This window comes from Erythrolamprus reginae, chromosome 8 (assembly GCF_031021105.1).
Source record: "Erythrolamprus reginae isolate rEryReg1 chromosome 8, rEryReg1.hap1, whole genome shotgun sequence".
Lineage (NCBI taxonomy): Eukaryota > Metazoa > Chordata > Lepidosauria > Squamata > Dipsadidae > Erythrolamprus > Erythrolamprus reginae.
In genome coordinates, this window is record NC_091957.1 from 27,573,674 (window position 1) to 27,590,396 (window position 16,723).

General features: G+C 44.7%; 1 protein-coding gene across 7 annotated transcripts in view; it reads right to left on the bottom strand.

Moving 5' to 3' along the window:
* The window catches only part of UBR4 (ubiquitin protein ligase E3 component n-recognin 4), a 211,101-nt gene that overhangs the window by 176,665 nt on the left and 17,713 nt on the right, over positions 1-16,723 (bottom strand). For all 7 annotated transcript variants that reach the window (XM_070759469.1, XM_070759468.1, XM_070759464.1 and 4 more), the window contains exons 15-20: positions 10,180-10,367; positions 9,902-10,061; positions 7,638-7,726; positions 2,566-2,735; positions 1,266-1,548; positions 514-646 (exon numbers count right to left, since the gene is read on the bottom strand). In XM_070759469.1, the coding sequence (XP_070615570.1) occupies positions 514-646; positions 1,266-1,548; positions 2,566-2,735; positions 7,638-7,726; positions 9,902-10,061; positions 10,180-10,367 (1,023 nt within the window). The remainder of the gene's footprint in view (positions 1-513; positions 647-1,265; positions 1,549-2,565; positions 2,736-7,637; positions 7,727-9,901; positions 10,062-10,179; positions 10,368-16,723) is intronic.

A 16,723-nucleotide genomic window follows, 5' to 3' on the forward strand; every position in this document is an offset into this window, starting at 1 on the left:
ATACCTTGGGCTAGGAATTTCCCTCTCTCCAAAAGTCTAGGTGGGCGCTAAATTCTACCCCGGGGTTCTGCAGGGGACTCCAGGAAGGGAAAAGATTCTCAGGGGGCCAGTGGTTGGTCAGTCTGTCTGTCTGTCCTCTAAGCCAGTTATGGCAAACCTATGGCTCGCACGGAGGTTCTAGGCAGACATTTTTGGCTGCCAGAGAGCCTCCTGGGGGATGCGGGAGGGCATTTTTAACCCTCCCCTGGCTCCAGGAAAGCCTTTGGAACCTGGGGCGGGTAAAACACGAGCCTACTGGGCCCACCAGGAGCTGGGAAACAGGCTGTTTCCAGCCTCCAGAGGGCCTCCAGGGGAGGCAGGGGAAGCTGTGTGATAGCATGCATGCACACTCTTTCGGCACCCAAGAAAAAAAGGTTCACCATCACTGCTCTAGGCCCTGCCTCTGGAGAGAGAGACCTCTAAGAGGTTTCGGGGGCCTAATTCTGCAGTTCTTCCTCGGGCGCCCTTCCGTACCAGAGGAACAGTGCTTGGCCCAGTTTTCTTCCACTTCCTTGAAACCATGATAAAGTGGGGAACAGGACGGTCGGTTGCCTTCAGGGCTCACGCCGGCCCAAACGATGGGAGGAGTTAAGAGGTTGTACTGGACCTAGAGAACACAAAGAGGCGACAGAAATATAAATACGGGGCATCTGTATAAAACTTGTTTTTCTATACTGACTGTCTGTGATTTATGTGAACAGCTCCTTGTTAAAAAAAAACAAAAGAAAGGAGAGAGGAAAGCAAGGAAGTTGTAACTTGTTGATTCATTTTGGGACTGTTGTAACTTGTTGCTTGTATCCTAAGATTTTTATTAATATTGTTTCTTTATAGCTTATTTGACCCCATGACAATCATTAAGTGATGTACCACATGATCCTTGACAAATCTGTATTTTCTTTTATGTACACTGAGAGCATATGCACCAAGACAAATTCCTTGTGTGACCAATCAAACTTGGCCAATAAAGAATTCTATTCTATTCTACTCTATTCTAATAAAACAAGGGAGGCCCAGCCGACCACAAAAACAAAGCAGGGACAAGCCAATAATCCAATTTTTCAGTTTGAAGTTCAGTGCCTGTGGTGATTATTTCATTGCTCAAGTCTAGGTACCTAAGAGAGCACTTAAAGGATGGACTGGCTCCCAAAAATAACCTTGACTAACAAACCATTGTATCTGTTGGGCATTCTCCCCTCCTCTCCTGTCCCCGTGGATTTGTGACATACCTGCTCAAATAAATACACAGGGGCCTTTGAGTATTGGTGAAGCAGGTAGTCGAAGATCAAGAGAAGGCGGGCCAGCAGGAGAGGGACGCATTGGAGCTGAGAGTCCAGGTTGGCTGTAACGTCCAGGATGGTCTGGACGCAGAGGGTCAGGATGGACCGCCGGCCTTTTTCAGAGAAGCTGTGGAAGATGAGCAGCAGGAGCTGGAGGTGCTCCACGTTGAGGTCCTCTGCGTCGCCGGGAAGAACTCCCTGCAGGGCGTTTTGCTTCAAAGTGCCTAAAAACCTGAGAGGGAGGACAGAAAGATTCAAGAAGAGAGGGAGGAAGGGGAAGAAGGGAGGGAGGGAGGGAAGGAAGGAAGGGGAGAGAGGGAGGGAGTAAGGAATGGGAAGAGGGTGGGAGGAACGGGAAGAAGGGAGAGGGGAGGAAGAAAAAGGAAGGGAGGGAAAGAAGGAAGGAAGGGGAAGAGAGGAAGAATGAGAAGGAAGGGAGAGAGGAATGTGAAGGAAGGTGGAAGGGAGGGAGCGCGGGAAAGAGGAAGGAAGGGAGGAAACAGACATTCAAGAAGGAAGAAGGAAAGGAAAAGAAACGGATGGGAGGGAGGGAGGGAGGGAGGGAGGGAGGAAAAATCTGTAAAAGGCAACCCTTACACCTTAGTGTTATCTTTGCAATCAGGATTACATTTTAGATATACCGTGTTTTTTGCTCTGGACTGTTAGATGCACCTAGCTTTTGGGGAGGAAAACAAGAAAAAGAAATCTGCCTCTGCCTCCAAGCAATTTGCTTCCTTGCAGCAAACAGCTTCAGCACAGCCTGATTTAGCATGAGCAGCTGATTGGCGTTTGGATTGGCCTCCCAGGATACAGGATGTGCAGAGATCAAAAATGGGGTGCACGAAGGTGGCGGCGGAGGCAATGGGCAGCGGCGATCCCTGCAACCTGGAACAGCTGATCAGCAATGTTCTGGGAGGCTGATCAAATCGCCAATCAGCTGCTCATGCTAAATCAGGCTGTGCTGAAACTGACCAGGTTGTTTGCTGTTTGCTGCAAGGAGGCAAATTGCTGGGAGACAGAGGCCGAAGGGTGGGGGCTGATGTATGGGAGGGACTTCAGCAACATTCGCTCTGTAAGATGCACAGGCATTTCCGCCTATTTTGGTGGGAGGTGGGGAAGTGCGCCATATAGTCCGAAAAATACGGCAACTGTGCAACAATTATCCATCCCAACTGGACTGAAAACAAGCTGAATTTGACACGACTGGCCAAAGTTGTGAATGCCAGCGCATCCTCAGACTTTCTCCTACCTCTCCCACACATTCAGACACTCTGGAACATCCGGGTCCGTCTGGGTGCTGGCTTTATGCTGCCAGATGAGGAGAAAACGGGAGAGCACAGACAAGCTCTGGGGGTGGATGTAGAGAGGCCACGGCCCTTCGGAGAAAGGAGACACCCCCAGCTGCTGCAGAAGAATGTTCTGGCAAAAGAGAGTCATCACAGGTGTTGAAAGACGGGAGGGGGAGTTGACCTGTCAATCACAGGTCATATACTTTTTTAAAAAAAGCACAACCTCCAATAACTATTTGAACCTTGTTTAACTACGATCATCATCACCATCATCATCACATCTTCTTTTAATAATCCCAAGTGGGGTGGAGTCTGGGCAACTGAATGGAGCTAGCAACAGGTTTTACTGGCCGGATGTGTTTCCTGTCGCCAATGCGGAGTTTTGTTCAGCAGATATATTCTCCCTGTGCCCAGAGAGAGAAATATCTGCCTCTACATAGGATTGAACTCACAGCCTCCTGATTGTGAGACAAGAACTCCACCTCTAGGCCAACGCACCCACTCCCTTCTTTAACTGCAATGAAGGAGAATATTGAAATGGATTGAGGCGAGGGGTCCCTGGTGCCCTCTGAGCTTGGCTGCTCCCTTGCAGACGTTTCATGACTCCACTAGGTAACACCATCAGTGTTCAAAATAAAGAGTGGGGTTTGCTATCGATATATTGTTCTTTCTAGCACTGACTAGTTTGGGCAATGAAACATCTGCCAGAAAAGCATCAAGCTCAGAGAGCACCAAGGACTGCAAACTCCTTTTCCTCTCTGCAACCCTCCTCCCTTCTAGCACTGATAATGTTACCTAGTTTGGGCAATGAAATGTCCACCAGAAAAGCAGCAAACTCAGAAAGCACCAAGAACCCCATAGTCCTCCTCCTCAACATTATTATTTTATTATTATTATTATTATTATTATTATTATTATTATTATTATTATTATTATTATCAGTACAACACAGCAAACGAGATCACTATGCTGGATTTCGTATTTCATCACCAGTCGGGCGCTTCCCAAGCACCTAGGACTGCGTGATGTAGCGGTGAATTATGTTTGCCGATCCCAGTAAAGCGGCCTTTTGCAATTGACAGATGGAGATTTTGTCAATTCCAATGGTTTTCAAATGTCCGCTGAGATCCTTTGGTACTGCGCCCAGCGTGCCAAGTACCACTGGAACCACTTTCACAGGCTTATGCCAGAGTCGTTGCAGCTCGATTTTTAGATCTTCGTATTTCACTAATTTCTCTAGCTGCTTCTCCTCAATTCTGCTGTATCCTGGGATTGCGATGTCGATGATCCATACTTTCTTTTTCTCCACGATCACAATGTCTGGTGTGTTATGCTTCAGAATTCGGTCAGTCTGAAGTCGGAAGTCCCACAGTAGTTTTGCTTGCTCATTTTCAACCACTTTTTCGGGCTTATGATCCCACAAGTTCTTTGCCACTGGTAAATGGTAGTTCCGGCACAAGTTCCAGTGGATCATCTGTGCCGCAGCATCATGTCTATGCTTGTAGTCAATCTGTGCGATCTTTTTGCAGCAGCTGAGCATGTGATTGATTGTTTCATCTGTTTCTTTACAGAGTCTGCACTTTGGATCGTCTGTTGATTTTTCAATTCTGGCTTTGACAGCATTTGTTCTAATGGCCTGTTCTTGTGCCGCCAGTATTAGTCCTTCTGTATCCTTTTTGAGTGTTCCACTTGTAAGCCATGACCAGGTCTTTTCCTTATCCACTTTGCCTTCAATCTTCTCCAAGAACTGCCCATGCAATGCTTTGTTCCACCAACTGTCCATATGGCATTGAGTTACAGTTTTTCTGTACTGGTCCTTAGTTTGCTTCACCTTGAGAAGCTTCCTATTGTTGACCTCCATCAATGCTGACTCTTTGCTCCCCTTCACATAGTCAGCTAGTGCATACTTCTCTTCTTCCACTGTCTGCTTCACTTGCAAAAGTCCTCTGCCGCCTATTTTCCTTGGTAAATACAGCCTGTCAACGTCACTGCGGGGGTGTAGTACATGATGGATCGTCATTAATTTTCTGGTTTTTATGTCCAGGTTGTCCAGCTCTGCTTGAGTCCAGTTCACTATGCCAGCTGTGTATCTAATGAGAGGTATGGCCCAAGTATTTATAGCCTTGATAGTGTTGCCACCATTCAGTTTGCTCATCAAAATTTTTCTGGTCCTCTGGATGTACTCTTTGCTGATCACAGTTTTCAGATGGCCATGCTTGATATTATCCAGTTGCAAGATGCCCAAGTATCTGTAGGCTTCTAGCTGGTGGCACTTGATGGTTTGACCATTTGGCATTTCAATGCCCTCACTTTCAGTGATTTTCCCCTTTTTCAGTGCCACTGTGGCATTTATCCAGGCCAAACTCCTTGCTGATGTCATTGCTGAAGATTCGCACAGTGTTGGTTAGTGGCTGTATCTCAGTTTCTGATTTTCCGTACAACTTCAGGTCATCCATATACAGCAGGTGTGAAATTTTTGGTGAATTCCTAGCAGTTTGGTAGCCTAGGTTTGTTTTCTGTAGGATGAGTGACAGCGGGATTATAGCGATGATGAATAGCAATGGGGACAAAGAATCCCCCTGGAAGATGCCCCTTGTGATGTTGACCAGCCCATTGCTTTCATTCCCAACAAAAAGCTCAGTCTTCCAATATTTCATCATCTTTTCTATGAATTTCCTGATGTTTTCATTGACTCCAATGACTTCCAGGCATTTTATGATCCAGCTGTGTGGCAATGAGTCAAAGGCTTTCTTGTAATCATTCCAGGTCATGTATAGGTTTGTTTTCCTGTTCTTACAGTTCTCCGAAATCATTTTATCAATTAGGAGCTGGTCTTTCGTACCTCTGCTTCGTCTTTTATTGCCCTTTTGTTCCACTGGCATGATGTCACTTTCTTCTAGGTAGTCCTGAATTCTGTCAGCTATGATACCTGTCAGCAGTTTGAGCATGGTCGGCAAACATGTTATTGGCCTGTAGTTTCCTGGTATGGCTCCTTTCGCGGCATCTTTCTGTATTAAATATGTTCTGCCAGTTATAAGCCATTCACTGATATTTCCTGTCTGCAGCATTTTGTTAAACAATTCAGCCATTTTTGTATGCAGGCTGGTCAGGTATTTCAGCCAAAAACCATGAAGCTGATCAGTGCCAGGGGATGTCCAGTTCTTTACCCTCTTCCCTCTTTCTGCAATCATTTCAAACTCCTTTATCCACCCAGCACTCCTGTTATAGTCCTTTTCGAACTCCCAGAGATCTTTCCAGAACTTTGTTGTTATTTTCACCTCTGGCTTTTCAGTTTTCTTATCTGTTTCCTGGTGCAGGTTCTGGTAGAACTGCCTCTGGTTGGATTGAAATGTTTGATTCTGCCTGTACTGGGTAATCCTAGCTTCATATCGCTCAATTTTCCTGGCTGTCGCTGTTATCTGCTGCTTTACAATTTCCAGAGCTTCCTCGATCTTTCTTGTACTAAGCCAGTACTTTATATTATTATTATTATTATTATTATTATTATTATTATTATTATTATTATTATTATTTGTTAGATTTGTATGCCGCCCCTCTCCGTAGACTCGGGGCGGCTAACAACAATAATAAAGACAATGTAAGAACAAATCTAATAATTTAAAAAACACTAAGAACCCCATTATTAAAAGCAAGCATACACACAAGCATACCATGTATAAACTGTATAGGCCCGGGGGAGATGTCTCAGTTCCCCCATGCCTGACGGCAGAGATGGGTCTTAAGAACTTTACGAAAGGCAAGGAGGGTGGGGGCAGTTCTGATCTCCGGGGGGAGCTGGTTCCAGAGGGTCGGGGCCGCCACAGAGAAGGCTCTTCTTGGTCCCGCCAAATGACATTGTTTAGTCGACGGGACCCGGAGAAGGCCAACTCTGTGGGCAGGGCCGCCGATAGGCCGGTACTACTGGTACTGGCGTCAGGGGCCCGGCCAAATTGAAAAAAGGTAGCCCCATGTAGAGAGCATTACAGTAGTCGAACCTCGAGGTGATGAGGGCATGAGTGACTTCCTCCTCCCTGAAAATCCCACTTCCTTCTAGCAACTGATGAGGTTACCCAGTTTGGGTCATGAAATGTCTGCCATAGAACTACCAAGTTCAGAGAAGAATAGGGGCTCCTTGTTTAACTACAAAGACCTATCACTGGATCGTTGGCAGTTTAAAATAAAGGGAAATGTCCCAACCCATCTGCTTTTGAACACAGCAACAGAGACGCTTGTCCTCGAAATGATGAAATGCGATAGGTCACCGGGATGGCAAACCTATGGCACGCGGGCCACAAGTAGCACGCGGAGCCATATCGGAGGGAATGCGAGACTTTCCCCTGTGTACAGTGAACAGTGAGTCTTTTATGTAGTATGTATCTGTTATTATTAAAAATAAATAAATTTTATTTTTTAAAAAAAAGACTTTGCCCTGTGTCAGCTCTAGCGGGCATGTATGTGCTGGCAAGCTGATTTTCAGCCTTGGGAAAAGCTGTTTCAGCCTCCAGATGCTTCAGGGAAGCTGGAGGCAAAAAAATAATAATAATCACCCAATGGACAAACCGGAAGTTTGGAAAAACGCACTCCCGGCAAAAAACAGCACAATGGCCAAACTGTAAATGTGTTTTCCAAACTTCCGGTTTGTCCGTTTGGGCATTTTTTTTCAGGTACCAGGTTTCAGTAAGGCTTGTGCATATGCATGGGGGGAAGGGGGGACAGCGCAGGGGCGCATGTGTGTGAGAGAAGGAAGGGGTGTTGGTTGTGCGCTTTCCAAAACTTCTGATTTGCCCATTTGGGCATTATTTTCACCTACTAGGTTTCAGAAAGGCACATGTATGGGGGACATTGTGTGGGGTGCACATGTGTGGGTGGGGGAAGGAAGGGGTGTGGGCATGTGCATGCATGCTAGCACACACACATACCTTTTGGCATGCAAACCAAAAAAAGGCTCGCCATCCCTGCGATAGGTTTCCCCATTCATATCTCTGATCCTTTGCACCTTAGCCAGCAGCTCCTCCCAGAGGGCCAATCTCACCTGCAAGGTCGGAGACTGAAGGTCAGAGGTCACCAAAGAGTGGTTGAAATGGTACAGCGCAGCTGCAAACTCTTCCTCTTCAGAGGTCCCTGCAGGAGCACAAGAGTGACCAGGTGAGGCCAGGCTTTCCCAATGCCCCATCCCAAGAACTCCAGGGCAGGGCAGAATCTTTCCACATGTCCCTTCTTGGGTGAGAAGAAAGCCCAGCAGCCCATTTCTTCCTCCTTGGGGAGGCTACCTCTCCCCTCCCCACCCCAGGCCCTTGGCATTCACTGCAACCTCCATGAATTTAGGTTTCCATCCTAAGTGCTCCTAAGTGCCAAACTCAGAGGCAGAAACTGCCCAAGGCTCTCCAGCCATTTAGCAGATATCTGACAAAATCCTGACAGATATTACCAGATTTACACTGGCTGTAAAATAGGCTTGTTTCTCCTCTGCTCTAAGCTTATGTTGTGACCCACCCGCAGCCCATGCAGCCGGGAGTGCAGTGGTTCTCAATGCTGCTACTCCTTAATACAGTTCCTCATTTTGTGGTGATCCCACAATTGTCTAACGCCAATTCTCCCAACAGAGCTTGAAGCTGATTGGCAAGAAGGTCAGAGGGACACCCCCACTGTAAACACCTAAATGGTCGAATTGTAAAAATACGTTCCAAGACGCCAGAATAGAAGCTTTATTTCCAAACACCATGGGAAATTTGTCTTCAGTGACCCCTGTGAAATGGTCATTCAACCCCCAAAGGGGTCCCGATCCCCAGGTTGAGAACCACTGCAGTAACAGATCCCATCCGAGATGAGGCCAAGGAGGTGATGTGCGAGCGGTCTGTGCAGCTGGCACCTGAGTCGAATAGTGAGGAGGATGGCAAGGATTCAGTGCCGGAGGCAGAAATTCAACCAGGGCCTTTGGGACCCCCAACACCACACAGCAGTGATGAGGAAGAGGAGGGGCCTCTTCTTAATGCACAAGCACACAGAGCTGCCAAAAGGCAGGAATGGCTACTCAAGAGGAGGTTTCCTCGGGAGTAGGCTTGGGGCTAATTGGCCACTCCCTTAGCCTACTTAAAGATTGATTGAGATGGAAACAACTCGTTTGATAAATTTGTTCGTTTTGTGTGCCTCTTGTTTGGAAAACCTCTGCTCGCCTTATCTGCTTTGGCTTCCACTTTGTGGACTGATTCCAGGCATCTTGCCAACCTACTTAAGCTTCCGGCCATATCTGGGACTAATTATTTACCTTTGCTTTCTGACTTTGTAAACTTATGCCAGCTGTTAATACTGTGTATTTTTTTTTCAAGAAAAAACATTTAAGATTTATTTGTGAATGAACTCTACTAAGCCAGTTTCATTAGTAATGGTTATCCAATTAAATAAAGGTTTGAACAAACTGAGTGTGTGCTACGTTTTCTGTGGTCCATAACTAGGGTAGAACAGCCTAACTTCCAAGGATCTGAAGCCAAGCCTTTGAAACAAAATGAAGTAGCCATTTAACAGAGTGGTGGACATTGTGGCCGGTAGGCAGGGTGGACTAGATGACCTCTAGGATTTTGCCTTCCAGTGATAAGAATCGATTGTCTAGGCCCGTGATGGCTAACCTATGGCACGCATGCCACATGTGCCATGCAGAGCCATATCAGAGGGCATGTGACACTTAGTCTTGTTTTAGCTCCAGCGCACATGTTTGCACTGGCCAGCTGATTTTCGGCCTTGGGAAAGGCCCTTTCGTCCTCCAGACGCTTCAGGGAAGCTTCTCTGAAGCCTCGGAGACCAAAAAATCCCCCAACCGACAAACTGGACAGTTGAAAAAATGCACTTCCAGTTTGCTGTTGTGTTGGTTTTTGTGCTCCGGAGGGTTCAGGGAAGCTTCCTGAAGCCCTGGAGTGCAAAAAACAGCACAATGGGCAAACTGGAAGTGTGTTTTCCCAAACCTCTGGTTTGCCAATTTGGGCATTTTTTTCACCTACCAGTCTTCAGAAAGGCACATGCATGGGGAGCAGTGGGGGGGGGAGGGAAGGGGTGCGGGCACGCACACACATGCTAGCATACCACACCACACCCCTTTTGACACGCGAATCAAAAAAGGTTCGCCATCACTCATCTAGGCTGAAGAACTAGAATGGGAAGCCACATAGCAGGGCTTGCTGGAAGAGCTTGACTGCCCCCAAGAGGTTCCCCCCCACACCCTTGCAGAATTACTCAGCCCCCACCTCCCAGGCTCAATCTGCAGGTTGGGGGGGGAGGCAAGGGAGACCCCCTCCCCTTCCTGACCTTTGAGCCCATCCTTGTCCACTTCTTTGATGATGCTGGCCAAGGTGGCCATGTGCTGCTCCGTCAGAGAGACGCTCAGGTAGTTGCGGATGAAATTGTTCTTCGAGTCCAGCATGGAGGAAGTGAAGAAGTTGAGGATGTTAGAAGCCAGGTTTAAAAACTGAAAAGGAAAAAGAAAAAGCCAAAAGGGCATCAGTTGAAAGAAATGGGGAAAAAAAGGAAAAGAAGCAGAAAGCAGCCGGAACTTTTTGAAGCAGGGTATTTGTTGGGTAGCTCACCAGTTCCGGGTCTTTGCGACTGGCCAGGATGTTCCCATTTTCTCCTGCGGATTGCTTGTTGGGGCTCTTCACCCGGGGGGAGCTCTCCAGGGGGGGTGGAGGGGGTGGGGGGGGTGGGGCCACCTTCTCCTTGCTGGGGGAGATGGTCTCTTCGAACCACTGGCCAAGGATGGGCTCGCTGTCATCGTCTGGGAAGGGGGTGAAAAGAGGCAGTTTGAATGGTTGGGTTTTTTTTCTGAAAGAATTTTTTTTATTTTTCTCTCCATTCACAATACAATCAAAGAAATACCAATAACATCAAGTTGCTTTACAATAGGTCAAATTTTACAACTTATGGTATACAAAAACCAATGCTACCTCCTTAACTTTTGACATCTGGATAAAAAATAGCTGCTCAGTTTATTACATAATACAAAAATGCTATTAGCTAAAACCTCCTTTAGGCTGTTCTACATTTTCAATAACAGAAGATGATTAGGCTGTAAAAATTTAAATTTCTCCATATCTCTTCTATGTCAATTTTCATGTATACAGTATTTAAAAACCCTTTTAAATGATAATCGCCCATTAATAAGAAACCTCTAAAATAAACACCAGGAAACTTCCAGTAACAGACTCAAGGGGGAAGAACCAAAAGAAACAAACGAATAACATCTCATAATAACGCCCAATTAGCCAAATTTAATAATTCCTCCCTAAAAAAATTATAAACGAATAAAAATAACTAACCAAAAAGGAAACTATAAAAGAGTAAAGTAGTAAAAAGAAAAGGTTTATAAAAAGAAGAAAATACAGAATGGGGAAGAAAGAAAAGGAGAAGAAAGAAGAAAAGGAAGGGTACAATCCAAAAAGGGTAAAAGGAACAAAAAAAGAGGAAGAAATAAACAAGTAACTTCCTCTTCTTTTTGCACTTCACCTCCTATCTTTATATAAAACCAATGAATTTTGTGGAACCTTAACATTCAACCATAAGCCCTTATTTGCCTCCAAGCCTCTTTAAATCATGTATCAATAAGTAAAATAAAAGCAAAAAATGAAAAATAATGTAAAATGAAGTACTAATCAAGAAAAGAAAATTCCCCTATTAACCCACTAGAATCAACTTCAGAATAAAATGCTGTAAACTCAGCTTAATCTTCATGCCCTAATCTAAATTTGTCGCTGCATGCCCAGCGGAATCATCATGCCCTAACCTAGATTTGTTGATCCCGGTAGCCAAACAGAAGAAATTCCATTTCTTAGATCCTAATTTAACTACTAACCTTTCAACCCTTAGTACACCTTTTTTTAAAAACTGTAATCTATATTTTATATAATTTAATAATGTCTATAATCAATTGTTATTTTTATAATAATTTCTCTTGCCTTGTACATTAAGAGAAAAACTAATTTAATAAAAAAAAGGGGGGGGGAACTTCTCCAAAAACCCACTGGAATCAAGTTATGCATCTTTGTGCCCTACTATTAGCACTGTGTAGGCAGCGGGATTCTCATGCCCTATTTCTAATAATAATGATCCCAATAGCTGAAGAAGAGTTTCCCCCTCTCAAATCCAAATCAATTTATACCTTTTTATAAATTAGTACACTTTTCAAAAATTATAATCTAATTATTCTGAGAATCCCTAAAATCTGTTATCAATAATCTATAGTCTATATATTATCAGTAGTCAGTGCAATATAAGTTCCATCTTTAAAAAATGTTTCAAACATACTCTTCCATATCTTTTGACTTAATCATTTTTATCTTTTTGAATCAGGAAATTTTATATTTTTAAATCATTAATTTGAATATCTTGATTCTATTACTAAATACTTTTCATCAAACATCCATTCATTAGCTATCTATCAAAATTCATTGCATTTCTAATTCCATTTCTGAACTTATTCCATACAGGTTATATCTGATATTATATTTATAATACTTTATCTTATCTTACACATTAAAAAAAGGAAAAATTAACTTAATCTGAAAAAAGTTAACTTCCCTAAAACCCCACTGGAATCAAATTATATATCTTTGTGCCCTACTCTAATATTAGCGCTGCTAGACCAGCGGGATTCTCGTGCCCTATTCTAATAATAATGGTCCCAATTGGCCCCAATCTCCTTCTCTCAGATCCAAATTAACTCATACCTTTTTATAAATTATTAGTCTTTTCAAAAGTTATAATCTGAATATTCTAGTGATCTCTAAAATCTGTTATGAATAGACTGTAATCTATATATTATCAGTAATCAGTACAATATATTATACAGTGGTACCTCAAGATACGAACCCCTCGTCTTATGAACAACTCGAGATACGAACCCGGGGTTCAGAAAAAATTTGCCTCTTCTTACGAACTTTTTTCGTGTTACGAACGCCAAACCCGAACTTCCAGGTTCGGCGTTCGGGAGGCTGCTGGGAAGCCCCCGGCTGTTTTAAAAGGTGACAGCCGGGCGGCGGGGCTTCCCAGCAGCCTCCGAACGCCAAACGCGGAAGTTCGGGTTTGGCGTTCGGCTTTGGGAAGCTGTTGGGAAGCCGCGCGGCTGTTTTAAAAGGTCACAGCCGGGCTGGGGGGCTTCCCAGCAAGCTCCCGAACCCCGAACTTTTGCCGAACTTCCGGGTTCGGGAGGTTGCTGGGAAGCCTCCCAGCCTGGCTGTCACCTTTTAAAACAGCCGCGCGGCTTTCCAGCAGCCTCCAAACACCGAACGCAGAAGTTCGGGTTTGGCATTCGGCTTCGGGAAGCTGCTGGGAAGCCGCCCGGCTGTTTTAAAAGGTGACAGCCGGGCTGGGAGGCTTCCCAGCAACCTCCCGAACCCCGAACCCGGATTTTCGGCAAAAGTTCGGGGTTCGGGAGGTTGCTGGGGAGCCCCCCCAGCCCATCCAAGGGCATGGGGTGAGGTATCATCAATATGCCGATGATACCCAGTTGTACATCTCCACCCCATGTCCAGTCAACGAAGCAGTGGAAGTGATGTGCCGGTGCCTGGAGGCTGTTGGGGCCTGGATGGGTGTCAACAAACTCAAACTCAACCCAGACAAGACGGAGTGGCTGTGGGTCTTGCCTCCCAAGGACAATTCTATCTGTCCGTCCATTACCCTGGGGGGGGAATTATTGACCCCCTCAGAGAGGGTCCGCAACTTGGGCGTCCTCCTCGATCCACAGCTCACATTAGAAAAACACCTTTCAGCTGTGGCGAGGGGGGCGTTTGCCCAGGTTCGCCTGGTGCGCCAGTTGCGGCCCTATTTGGACCGGGAGTCATTGCTCACAGTCACTCATGCTCTCATCACCTCGAGGCTCGACTACTGTAACGCTCTCTACATGGGGCTACCTTTGAAAAGTGTTCGGAAACTTCAGATCGTGCAGAATGCAGCTGCGAGAGCAATTATGGGCTTCTCCAAGTATGCCCATATCACTCCAACACTCCGCAGTCTGCATTGGCTGCCGATCAGTTTCCGGTCACAATTCAAAGTGTTGGTTATGACCTATAAAGCCCTTCATGGCACCGGACCAGAATATCTTCGGGACCGCCTCCTGCCGCACGAATCCCAGCGACCGGTTAGGTCCCACAGAGTTGGCCTTCTCCGGGTCCCGTCGACTAAACAATGTCGTCTGGCGGGACCCAGGGGAAGAGCCTTCTCTGTGGGGGCCCCGACCCTCTGGAACCAGCTCCCCCCTGAGATTAGGATTGCCCCCACCCTCCCTGCCTTTCGTAAACTCCTTAAGACCCACCTTTGCCGTCAAGCATGGGGGAACTAAAACACCTCCCCCTTGCCCATGTTGTTTTGTTGATTGACTGACTGTGTGCCTGTTTTTTATATATACTGTTTTTTTATGAGATTATTAATTTCAATTGGAATCTGGATGGGTGGGCATTGGATTTGGTATTGTGTACTGTACTGTTTTTTTTTTTTTTTTTTTTTTTTTTTTTTTTTATTATTGTTGTGAGCCGCCCCGAGTTTGCGGAGAGGGGCGGCATATAAATCCAATAAACCTAACCTAACCTAACCTAGCTGTGACCTTTTAAAACAGCCGGGCGGCTTCCCAGCTGTCTCCCGAAGCCGAACGCCAAACCCGAACTTCCGTGTTCGGCGTTCGGAGGCTGCTGGGAAGCCCCGCCGCCCGGCTGTCACCTTTTAAAACAGCCTGGGGGCTTCTCGGCGGCCTCCCGAACGTCGAACCCGGAAGTTCGGGTTTGGCGTTCGGCCTTCGGGAGGTCGCTGAGAAGCCCCCAGGCTGTTTTAAAAGGTGACAGCCGGGCGGCAGCGTTTTTTTGCGGCTTTTTTTTTTTTGGCTGCACGAATTAATTGACTTTACATTGTTTCCTATGGGAAACAATGTTTCGTCTTACGAACCTTTCATCTTACGAACCTCCCCCGGGAACCAATTAGGTTCGTAAGACGAGGTATGACTGTATAAGTGTTTCAAACATACTCTTCCATGTCTTCTAAATTATCAATTTGTTTTCTTTTAAAATCAGTAAATTTTATATTTTTTAAGACAATAGTTTGGATATCTTAATTCTATTTCAAAATGCTTTGCATCAAATAACAATTCATAAATTATCCTTCAAAATTCATTGCATTTCTAATTCCATTTCTATGCTTATTCCATGCTGATTATGTCTAATAAGAAACCTATTAACTATACCCTAAGTTCCTTAATATTATTTTCTTATGTTCTTATATTCTTACTCTTCACCCGGACTCAACTCTGACCTTACTCCACTTCTCTCCTCCTTATAAATCAATATATTTATAATAATCGTTAATATCAATCTTCTTAAACAAAAAAAATACATACATAGAAATGAAAAACATAACCCATCTTTATATTCATCATCTGAATTTTTCCATATTTCCATATTTCTAATATTTCAATATATCAAAGTTTATACTTTAAATTTGAAATTGCCCAAGTAATACTTTTTTAAATCTAATAAACTTCTTAATTACACAGCATTTTTCAAGTCAATTAGCTCCCTATTATTATTATTATTATTATTATTATTATTATTATTATTTAGATTTGTATCTCGCCCTGCTCCGTAGACTCGGGGAGTCAATTAGCTCATTATTATTATTATTATTATTATTATTATTATTATTATTATTATTATTAATTATATTTGTATCTCGCCCCGCTCTGTAGACTCGGGGAGGCTCACAGCAATAATAAAAACAATGTACAATAACAAATCTAATAAAAAATGTAATATTTACAGATATCTAACACCCCTTATTTAAAAACAAGACATACACACAAACATACCATACATAAAATATAAAGGCCAGGGGGAGAAATCTCAATTCCCCCATGCCTGACGGCAGAGGTAGGTTTTAAGGAGTTTACGAAAGGCAGGGAGGGTGGGAGCAATCCCAATCTCCGGTGGGAACTGGTTCCAGAGGGTCGGGGCCACCACAGAGAAGGCTCTTCCCCTAGGTCCCACCAGACGACATTGTTTAGTTGACGGGACCCGGAGAAGGCCGACTCCCTTTCCTCGAACCATGCAACCCCCAAACTGAAATGCATTCCCCCCCAACATTACATTTTTCTTATAGTTTAAAACTGTACCTAATTTACATAATCCCCATCTTATTATGATCAATATAATTATAAGTTGGTAATAATATTTTATCTTTTCAAAGAGCACCTTCCCTTAGTAGTATTAGTAATACCAGACAATTTTATATCAGTAATACTTCGAAAATAAATCCATATTATAAATCCTATCCAGTCCAATCTAGAATTAATTGAAACCAAATTTTTATAAAAAGTAAGATCTCTTGGCACAAAGTATATCCATATTTCTGCAATTCCCCTTCAAATAATACTTCAAATCATACTGTCCTCTTTTTTTTTAACTTTGAAGTTCCACTCCATGATGCTCCGCAGCACTCCGTAACACTCTGTAGTATACCGTATTACACCGTGTACTCCCTTGCCCTCCGTAGAACATCTCCAATTGCATCTCCAAGAGAAAATAACGTGTTGTGGTTCAGCCTGAGGCTGCTCAAGGACCGGCTGTGTCTCTGCTGGCTCCATGCCCGGAGGAGGATGACAGCGAAGAGGAGGGGGCTGAGCAGTCGGACGGGGGAGAGGACAGTCAGGAATGGGACGAGGAAGAACAGCATGAGAGCCCCGGGGGGGGGGGGATCTCCCCAGCCAGTAGCTTGGAATCATTAGGTGATGATGCACAAGCTGTCACCGACATGCGACAGAGACGGTCAGAGCAAAGAAAGCAGCAGTTAAAGAAATATTATCAACATTGAATGAGAAACAGCTGGGCTGGGGTGTGGTCCTCCTCAGCAGGGTTTAAAAGGCAGGCAAGCCCTTGAAGCCATGTGGAGTGTTATCAGTTGGAGTTGCGGTGACCTGTTTTGATTCTCGGCGTCTCTGATCTTGGCTTGTGGCCTAGCAGTCTGGAAGACTCGTGGGAGGCGTATGTTTGCTATCTACAGCTTCGTCTTGGCAGCAAGAATCTGGTATTGCTTCATGGACTATTACCTTCGTGTATATATTTGAAGTTCCAGCGTTTTTCCTGTTTGTAAGGACAT